The sequence below is a fragment of the Akebia trifoliata genome, chromosome 4 (genome assembly GCF_017979445.1).
Source record: "Akebia trifoliata isolate Shusen 1 chromosome 4, ASM1797944v1, whole genome shotgun sequence".
NCBI lineage: Eukaryota > Viridiplantae > Streptophyta > Magnoliopsida > Ranunculales > Lardizabalaceae > Akebia > Akebia trifoliata.
This window is the reverse complement of record NC_141378.1, coordinates 15,833,744-15,845,119: the sequence shown is the minus strand read 5'-3', so window position 1 is coordinate 15,845,119 and position 11,376 is coordinate 15,833,744. Positions and strand designations below refer to the sequence as shown.

General features: G+C 33.1%; 1 protein-coding gene across 1 annotated transcript; it reads left to right on the top strand.

Annotated features, from left to right (window-relative positions):
• LOC147404126 (G-type lectin S-receptor-like serine/threonine-protein kinase LECRK1) lies at positions 1-3,195 on the top strand. The gene is made up of 2 exons (XM_086437707.1): positions 1-502; positions 1,398-3,195. Exon 2 carries the CDS (start codon positions 1,901-1,903, stop codon positions 3,065-3,067), a length of 1,167 nt encoding a protein of 388 aa, XP_086293833.1. The 5' UTR covers positions 1-502; positions 1,398-1,900; the 3' UTR covers positions 3,068-3,195.
• The last annotated feature ends 8,181 nt before the right edge of the window (positions 3,196-11,376 follow it).

The following is an 11,376-nucleotide window of genomic DNA, read 5'->3' as shown; positions in this document are numbered from 1 at the left end:
TCATTGCTTTCACCTTCGGGTCGATTTGCCTTCGGATTCTACCCAATAGATCAAGATCTCTTCATCATAGCAATCTGGTTTGCTAGAATTCCCGAAAAAACCATTATATGGACGGCAAACCAGGATGATGATCCTCAAGTTCCTGGCAATGTTACATTGCATTGGACTAGTAATGGTGGGCTTATTCTAAAATCCTCACAAAGCGACCAAAAATCCATCACCAATACCTTTGAATCTGTTTCCTCGGCTTCCATGCTAGATTCTGGCAATTTCATTATCTATAATTCCGATAACCAAATAGTATGGAAGACTTTTGATTATCCAACCAACACGATCGTGCAAGGCCAAAGTCTCTTGGTAGGGACAAATTTGTACTCTAACATGTAACTAACCGACCCTCGGAAGGGAAGGTTTCAGCTCTGTATGCAATTTGATGGTCATCTTATGCAATACCCAAATATTCAATCTAATGAAACGGTCAACATGGCATATTGGGCTTCAGGTAATGGAATATGCATATGCTAACGTTACAATATATATGCAGATTGATCTTCATGAAGATTATATATCTTTGATATTTAATAGTTTGCATGAAATTATGGAAATTAAATGATTTTCTTTAGAAAATGATATTTGCATTCACAGATGCGTATGTCGCCGCTTTTATTTGCATACACTGATGTTAGACTCAACATCTGTGTATGCAAATAAAAGCGATGACACACGCCTGAGTTTACTTCTTTTTTCAAAGCGATGTGCTTGCCATTTGAAAAACCAATGAACTTGTGTCGCTTATGAAACAGAGTGCCATTTTGGAGACCGCAAGAGATACCCTATCATATGTCGACACCTAAAACCATGTTCGGATACCACAGGGATGTAGATATCAAACACCTAAAACCATGTTCGGATACCACAGGGATGTAGATATCAAACACCTAAAACCATGTTCGGATACCACAGGGATGTAGATATCAAAATTCTAAGAAATTTCAGGAAAAAAAAAAAAAACATTAATTTTTCACCATTGAATTTTAATATTTTAATTTCAGATTTCGCTGATCATCCATTTTCAAAGCTTTGGGTGAAGCCGAAAAGTTTATTTTTTCTTTTGAAAATCCATGAAATCTAGAGAGATGTGATGTTGGATTGAGAATCACATCCCTGTAGCATTCAATCATTTTCTGACTCACTTTTTTCATACGCTCCCTGACCTGGCAGTGACAAAACCATAAATCCATGAAATCTTTTTCATATGGTTCTAAGATGGGAGTGTACAACTAGCGTATGAAAAAAGAGAGTCAGATCATCACTGATTCGTTCAGCAAACTATAACTGTTTTGGTAAAACATTCTTTATCTTTCTATATTTTGATAGTAATTTCTATTATTTTACAGGAACGGCAGGTCAAGGCAAGAATGTGAGTCTAAATCTTGACAACAATGGTCACTTATACTTGCTCAATGACTATGGTAACAATATTATAAAGAATCTGACTGATGCCATTTTTACTTCCTATAATGAAACAATGTTCTACCGCTTGACAATAGATATGGATGGGATCTTCAGGTTGTATTCACACAGTCTGGATCAGAATGATAATTGATCTCTCTGTCTTTGTCTACCTGGTTTCGATTACATCAATGAGGCTGAAAAGACTCTGGGCTGTAAGAGCAACACCAGTGCGGAAGGTTGTAGAAGCAAGGATGAACATGTCAAATACACCATTAATACTCTAACGCAAACAAGATGGGCAGATGATTCATACTCCGTCTTATCATCCAAGAGCGAAGAAGATTGCAAGGAAGCCTGTTTGAAGGATTGTATCTGCGAGGCTGCGATATATAAGAACTCGAAGTGCAAAAAACTAAGACTTCCATTAAGATATGGGAGTAGAGTTATGGATGAATCAGGCACAGTTCTTATCAAGGTGATGAGTATTGACAGCGTTATGAACAGTTTTGATCCCTCCACAACAAGAAAAGTATCCAAAGAAAGCAATGAAGATCTACAAATCAATATTCTAATTGCTAGTATTGTAGTTCTTACTTTTGCTTTTATTATTGTAGGGACTATTGGTGTTTTTATTTACAGACGACGTGTTTGGGCATACAAAAGGAGGTCAGATCAAGCAAATATCAGATTAAGTGATGGTATCTCTCTCCGATCATTTACTTACGGTGAACTAGTGAAAGCAACAAATGGTTTCAAGGAAGAGTTGGGTAGGGGATCTTTCGGAACAGTTTTTAAAGGGAGTTTATTGAGCAATCAGAGACAAGATTTCATCGCTGTCAAGAGACTAGACAGAGTGTCGGATGAAGGAGAAAGAGATTTTAAAACCGAGATGAGAGCTATTGGGAGAACCCATCATAGAAGCCTAGTACAATTGCTTGGGTATTGCCATGAAGGCCTTTATAGGCTTCTAGTGTACAAGTACATGAGCAATGGGTCACTGGCAGAATTTCTCTTTAGTCCCGAAAAATGCCCAAATTGGGTTGAAAGAGTGAGAATTACTCTTGACATAGCCAGAGGCATCTTATACCTGCATGAAGAGTGTGATACCCCAATCATCCATTGCGACATAAAGCCTCAGAATATACTCATGGATGAGTTCCATTGTGCAAAGATAGCTGATTTTGGGTTGGCTAAGCTATTAAAACCGGATCAAACGAGGACCAATACTGGTATCAGAGGGACTAGAGGATATGTCGCACCCGAGTGGCATCGAAACATCCCCATAACTGTGAAGGCCGACGTGTACAGCTTCGGGATCGTGCTGTTGGAGATGGTATGTTGTCGAAGGCATCTGGACATAAAGCTGGTTGAGGAAGAAGTTCTTCTTGAGGATTGGGTGTATAAGTGTTTCAATAATGGAGAGGTGGGTAAGTTGGTGAAGGATAAAGAGGTGGACTTTAAAATGTTGGAAAGAATCGTGAGGGTGGCTCTGTGGTGCATCCAAGACAATCCATCCCTCCGCCCTTCCATGAAGAAAGTGGTCCTGATGTTGGAAGGGACTATAGACATTCCAATTCCTCCTAGACCTACTTCTTTTCTTAATGCCAACTAAATGGAATCTTCAGTTTGGGTAATTATCTCTAATATGCAACAAAACTTGGAAGCTTATGTTTAATGTTATGATCTACTTATAAATCGTGTGGTTATGTTTTATGTCATAATTTATTTATAAATCATGTTTGATACTTTGGTACATTAATTAAAGTCTCATTAGTTTGTGCCTATTATTGCAATTGATTTAGAGGATATTGTTGAATTTTCCATTATGTGTGTGGTCTTATGTAGATCACATGTATAGATTAATCAACCATTAGATTTAATGATAAATAAATATTGCAAAGGGTAAACCCTTAATTTACAAGTCCAAAGGGAGGCAAAGCAAGGTGGTATCCCATAAAATCTTTCTTAGCTAGAAGAGGGAGTTCACTAAAATTCCCTCATCTTCTACATCAAAAAAGAAAAACCCTTAGTCTTGACATTTGAATGTTAAAATAGATAGAATCTTAAGATTTGGAGAGTAGAGTAAAAGAAAAATTATTAGATAGATTAAAGAAGTCTGATTTTGGAAGGGGAAATAATGGGGGTTTTTGTTACCAGTTGAAGATAAGAGCATTTAAGTCATGAATGTGAGTGCTAATTTTGTAAAATCAATCTGACAGCGTGGTCAAAAACTCACTGATGTGGCAGGTGCATGGTATACACGTCAGTTGAGTTTTTGAGTTACTCAATCAGATTGAGTTACAAAGTCATTACATCGTGAACATATTATTGAAGACCACGTTCAAAGGGGCATGTCGTCACTTTGAAAATACAGGGGTAACTCAAATTATTAGATATACATTACACTTGTAATGTATTTCTAATGTGTAATGATTTTCTAATGCAACTCTGACCGGATAACTCAAAAACTCATTGAGGTGGCATGAACAAGATCTGTAGATCCCCACAAAACATATGCAGTTGTGTATCCCGAGAAAAAAATCTACAGTTCTTGCACATGCCACGTCAATGAGTTTTAGAGTTACCTTGTCAAATTGAGTTAGAAATCAACACTCATATATATTCTATATTATATATAACAAACACAATCGAATTGGAATAATTGTGAGTGACACAAACATATAATCCTTTAATTTTGTAATATTTTTGATCTTTTGCCCTCTTTTAATCTCAATTTTTTTTAAATAATACCCATCCTTCATTCTTCAACGGCCTCCTCTAATTTTATTATATTTTTTCTTCTCTTCTACGCCTTTAATCCATTTTATTATTTTTCATCTTTTACCCTTTTAATCTCAATTTTTTTTAATAATACAACTTTATTTATTTTATTTTTTTTCACCTTTACCCCTTTAATCTTTTGATGTATAATTCTCATATCTTGAAAAAAGAGCATCTACATTTTTCTGCACATTCAATAAAACGCTCAATGCATACTTCAAGTGTTAATTCGAGTCAAATTAGCATTCAAGAGGCAAGATGGGATTTTTGGTTAATGGGTACTAAATGGTAACGATGGTCAACTAAAAATCTTATTTTGTTTTTATGCAAATATTGGGTTCATCATTACAAACGATGATTCACCAATAATCTCCATAATAATGATAGAATACGGGATATCATTAATATTGACCAAGTGTGTGATGTGTGGGTGTTGCACATGCCCAGGGGAGGGTCCCATATGCCTTGGCTTTCTGATCCCCTTAGTCAGACATATATTTATTAATTTATTGTCTAGACCTATCTTTAGTATTTTTATTTATTATAAAAACTCACTTGTAGTTATGAGAACTCTAAGGAAACCTTATTTTATCAAATTTGTTACACAATAAATCTTAGAGTGGGATCCATATCATTTTATAAGGTTAATTGCTTATAATACTCTTCATTATTTAAATCAAATACTTATTAAATCCAATCTCCTCTTAGCATCCATTCTCTCTCCCAAAAATGTCGTTTGGTCCATATGGCCACGTTGGCAGTCCAACACTATAACCATCTAAATTTCATGGTAAAATCCAAATAAAAAAAATCACTTTTGGGCTCGACATATGATTTTAGGGGATTCTTGAGACTTGACAAGAGAGAGGATTTAACATGTATTTGTTTAAAGAAATATGAGTACTATAAGAAGAGTGGTGTTATTGGCACCCCTACTTTTACCTATTACACCCCAATTAAAAACAAAATAAATAAGTAAATGGTTGAGAATAAGTACAAGTTAGGGTGCTGATAGAAGCTCTCCCATTTTTTTTTCTTTTTTGTTCGTGGGGAGGGTTGTAAGATTTTACATAGGGGTGGCAATGAGTTGGGTCGTGTCATGTCATGTTGAGGTAAGAGTGTAATGAAAATTTACTAAATCCAAACCTAGACCCGACCCTTTTAATAATCATGTCAAAAATTTAAACCCGAACCCAAACCGATTTATAAATAGGTATACCTCACCCAACCCATTTATAAGTTATTTAATAAAATTCTTATCTTTATTGAAAAAAATAAGTTACATTTGCACCACAAAAATAATAATATTATTAAATATAAAATCACATAATCATAAATTAAGTTCAATGGTAAAAAATAACTTTCTTTTGAATTTTTTTCTCAAAGTTCATATAATTTTGTCCTTTACAACCGTGTGACATCAGATCATGTTTTTGGATATCATATGGTGGTGGTATGATCTTCTATTTTCCTTTCTAACTAAACAAGGAAAGTATTTATTATTATTATTATTATTATTATTATTAGGGGTGCAACTTGGTCCGGTTCAAACTAATAACCGAACCAAAGCGATAGCTTTGGGGTGGTTTGGTTCCATTTGGAACAAGTTGCAGTTCGGTTCCGGGTTACAAAAATAGAGAAAAGATCAATTTGGTTTGGTTCTCAAATCAAGCTTGTATAAAACCGAATCAAATTCTTATGCAATAAATAAATATATAAGTATATAATAAGTATTATGAATTACTTTAAGAGTTGGGACATAGATTAATGATCTTTCATGGATAAATTAATGATTTTTAATGGATAGATTAGTGATTTATTGTATGAAATTTTATGTTTATTATACTTAGTTCATTAAAAAATGTTACTTACAATTTTATAGAATATTAGCAAGCCATAGAACTGAACCGAACCAAACCGACTTTAGTCCGATTTGGTTTGATTCAATTCTAATGGAATTTGATTCGGTTTTGGTTCTTATTTAATAGAACCGACCTATGTCGGCTCGGTTCTAATTTGAGGTCAGACCGAACCAAGTTGCACCCCTAATTATTATTATTATTGTCTGAGTAAAGTGTATTTCATTATCACATAGATATACTAGCCTTACTAAGTAAGATCTTACATCTTACTAAGGGTCGCTTTGCCCACATGGATCACATTTTAGGAATCAAATATTACATGCCTCAATATATATAAATATAAAAAATAAATAATTTAGAAAGATAATAGTTTTTTCTTTCCCAAACTAAAAACTTAATCATTAATTATTTGAAAAAATCTTAGAACACTCTCTATATTATATAGAATTTGAAAATAAAAAATGTATTATGAAAAAGTTCTAGGAAATTCTAGTAAAAATGAATAATTTAAAAAATTCTTAAATAATTGTAGATATATTTAAAACTACACGTTAATGACAGAATAACTAAACATGTCAAAATAGGTTCAGCTAGTGCATGACGCCCCTAACCCGAACCTGACCCATTTAATTATCAGGTTAGATGTGTTGACACTATTATGACCAAAACCCACTAATTTCATATTATTTTCGAGTCGTGTTAAGATTGCTAGCCCTAATTTTACATGAGCCTAATCATAATTGTAAACAACTATTGAATTGTCTTTATGAGAGTTGTATGTTTTGTAATAATTTGAGCTGAATCTTTGTAAGGTTTGAATAGTGTGTTTTAATTTATAATTGGAGTGTGATAAATAATTTAAGAAATTGGAGTGCAATAAGAAAAAGTTGGGGTGCAATTAGCAGTTCTCTTTGAGAATTTAAAATTTTTAAATGATGTGGGATCACTCAAAGGTTTGTTTAGTAACAAATTTGACTAAGTAAAGTTCCACTACTCCAAGGGAATTTTTTTTTCAAATAAAAATGCATGAAAAGCTTGGCTGGAAAATCTCTCCTTTTTCAAATTCCATGGGGGCTGCATGTGGATATTTTTTAAAAACAAGGGATTTATCTCTAATATCGATCAAAAATTCAAAGGGCTTATCATGATTATTTTCTTTTCAAAAGTTCGAAGGGGGCTATTCAGGGTGCAACTTGGTATAGTTCAAATTAAGCTAAGAGCTTTGGATTGGTTTGGTTCGATTTATCATGAACTTTGGTTCAATTTTGAGTTAACAAAATAGAGAACCTACCAATTTGGTTCGATTCTTGATTCATTCCTTGTAAGAATCAAGCAAAATCGAGAATTGAATCCTTATATTAATAAAATTATAAACAAATGTTATTAATGTATTAAATAAATTATACCCATGTTTTATAGATAAATTGATTTTTTTTATAGATAGATTAATGACAATTTTTTTTATGGATGGGATTAATGACTTTCTTTAATTGATGAAAAGCTATTGATTTTTTTTCTCTTTTTTGGATTGATACATTAATGATTTTTTTATTGATAGATAGATTAATGACTCATTATATGAGATTTTATATTTATATCTATTTATTTTTATTAAAAATATATTGATTCAATTAGGTTTTGAAGATATTGGCAATCTATAGAATCAAACTGACCTTAGCTCGGTTTGGTTCTATGGCAATTTGGTTCAGTTCCAGTTCTCATTGAATGGAACCCATCTAGGTTGGATTGGTTTTGATGGCCTCAAATCGAACCAAGTTGCACCCATAGGGGTTGTATACCCCACTGGTCCTCACTCACTTGGCTCCGCCAATGTTACTTGTTAGCATTCATATTTAATTATTGAGTCCAATCTTAGATAAATTAAGTTGAGTGATTATTTAGATATGACCCACCACATTTTTTATGAATATTTAATAAAGTCCCTGTGTTTTAAAAGTGATGACATATGCTTTGACCATGGTCTTCTATGAGAGCCTACCAAAAATGATCAACTTATCCTCACCTTCAATCCAATGGCAGCAAGACTTGATTATCCTCCATCTTCATTGTAAAAACTTTGATTTATTAGTCACTCACAGAAAACAATTGCTGAAGGATATGGCGTCAATTTAAAAACACAACCACAAAAGTTTAACCATGGGGAACAGATCAAATCATGCGATCAACGTGCAAAAATAAAAAAGAAGTACTATTTACTGGAAAAAACTTTTAAGTGGCCATCTTGCTTCAAAATTTGTGTAGACCCTTCTACTCTAGATTATGCATGGTGCTTGCAAGGAGATATCTTAAATATCAACGAAAAAGTGGGGGTAATTATTTATCTCGTTTTGTCTATTTATTTATTTTTTTTTTTTTTGGCAGTCAGACTCTAAATAAATACAAAAGAGATCCACTAGGTTATACCCTATTTAACTTTTTTTTTTATTTATAACAATTTTAAATTATCATGAACAGTATTTCCTCGGTGCCACCCATGAGGATGCACCCTCACTTTTTCAGTGCATGTGACATGCAACGTTGCATGAACTTGGGGAGGGACCTATATCCCTTTATGCCCTGACTCCAGCCTTGGCTCTTCCAAACCCCCTAGTCGAACGTAAGTTTGAACAACTCCGTTATAAATAAATAAAATATAGACATATTTTGAGTAAAATACTTTTGGATATTATAGATATATTTCATATACACAAAGAAATTGTACCTCACTACATTATAAATGAGGGCACTTTGGTCTTTAAAAAATAAATAGATTTTTACTAGTATTGAAACTGCCAAGCTTGCTAAATTGGTTAATCCAACCTTCATATACTAACCACTAATATTGCTTTCATAAAAAAGAATATTTTGAGGGCGCTAGATACTTTAAACCCAACATGTCGGATAATATAATTATCCTTTTATATAGTCTGTCCAGTAAAAGATTCATAAAAATGTTCGTATTGTCCTAATTTTTGGAAATTTTAACCAAATAATCCGCAAAGAGTGGGGATCCAGAACGGTGTCCCGTTTTTAAGCATACGTTACGTGTCTACATGTCGTTACACTATTGGCCTTCGTTTTTAAAAGTTATTGGGCTGCTACCCAAGCCATTAAGAACTCATTATAAAATTCGTTTTAATTTTTTAAGGAACCACATCTAAGTCATCCCACGTGTTATCCATTAACTTTTGAATTTGTAAATGTACCCCTCTATTTTCCCTTTTTTTTTTTTTTTTTTGTAACCGAGGGAGTATCCCATCAACACTCTCAAGTAAGCGTGACAGACTAATCTCCCTTGGGGGCCCCGCATGACCAACCCCATACGAGTTTTAAGGGGACGAACCCAAACCCATTAAGTGCCACACAAGGTGGTGGGAAGAGAATTCGAAGATAAGACCTGGGGAGTACACCCAATCTTACCATCAAGCCTAACCCCAATTGGTTAGTGAGGGTACAATCCTTCTCAATTTTGTAAAGACTTCTTTAATGTCAACGTACGGTGGAACTCCCCCCTTTTAAGGTCAATAGATGATGTATAAAACTATCTAATTGCTCATACTAATATTGTAACCAAAATACCCAAGATTTACAAATCGCTATTTTTCAAGGTAAAAAAATAAGTTCTAGGATAATAATTCAATACGAATTATCAAATTATGCCCCTTGCCATCCATAATTCATATTATCAAATTTATATATCATGATAAGAATTACCGATTAAGTATTAACTTATCTGTATCAATTTGATTTACAATGTAATTTATATAAAGTATTGAATTATTATAATAAATCTTTTTTATAATATTTTTTTTCCTTCGAATTTTTTTCATAGGGATTCTCTTATGTTAGGAAGGTTAAAATAGAAATTAGGGATGCCAACCCGACGGGGCAAAATTACCACTCCTAATAGAAATAATTTTATTTATTAAAAAATAGTGTAATTTATTATTATTATTATTATTATATATGGGTAATTAAGTAATTTTATACATCATCTATTAAAGACGAGTTCAAGAGAAGTTAATAAGGGGAGTATCACCGTCGACATCAAACAAGCCTTTACAAATCTCACCAAGAAAGTGGACGGGTATACATGGAAATTCAATATTTAGTGGATAACACGTGTCATGGCTTACTTTTATAATGAGTTCAAATGAATTTTATAATGAGTTCTTTACGGCTTGGGTAGCAGCCCAATAACTTTTAAAGGCCAATAGTATAATGCCATGTAGATATTTAACGTTTGCTAAAAACGGAACACCGTTCTAGATCCCCACTCATCCTCAAATGCTCAAATGGATGGTAACTTCCATAACTCTCAAAGTTCAAATTAAAATTAAACAATGAAAAATAACTTCTTATATTTTAGAATTTTATTTTCAAAATTTTATCCTCTACAAACTTGAAGCAATAGATCACTGTTTTGGGTGCCACAATTTCAGCTCAAAGACCCTTAGTAGTAGGGCTTAAAACGGGTTGGGTTCGGGTTAAATAAGTGTCTATCCATATTCATATATGAATTTTTAATTCGGGATCAAATTCAGATTTAGATCTGACAAAGATCTTACTAATTCAAATCATATCCAATTTTTTTTTACTTTCATTCAACCCATATTTAGAATCGATATGACCGAATTAATTGATTCGAATCGATCAGATCATATAATTTTAAACTATTACAAAGTAATTTATTAAAAAAATGTGACTTAAATGTAATTCATATCCGATTGTTTTACTTTCATTAAACCTTTTTTGAAAAGAAGCTTTGACCACTACACGTAATACTCATTTGTTGATGAATGATAGACTAAAAAATATAAAAATATAACATACATTATACAAAATAATACATCATTTGGATATAGGCAAATATAGGGATGGGTCCATATCCGACCCGTATCCGACTCGGGTCAAGAGACATCAACCCATATCCGACCCATATTTTTATTTGGATATGCTTGAAGAAATCAAATCTACAAAAAATCGGATTCGAATTTTTGATAAAATCCGACCTATTTAAACCCTACTTAGTGAGGGTACAATTCTTCTCAAATTAGTAAGGCTAATTGGACTTATTAAACAACATTCCACCACTTTTAAAGAAATTACCTCATCCTACTTCCACGTTTTGGTGAATATTTGAGATACCATTATATTTTGAAACAGATGACAAGCCCTTGACATTTGTTTTATTTATATATATATATGGCTTGGCTTGACGGGGTTAGTGGTTAGCATAGGAAGGGGTTTGAACCTAAGACCTTGGGAACAACCTCCA

Bases quoted from the DNA above. Each gene is read 5' to 3' on its own strand.
- LOC147404126 (XM_086437707.1), top strand. From the start codon at position 1,901: ATGGATGAATCAGGCACAGTTCTTATCAAGGTGATGAGTATTGACAGC.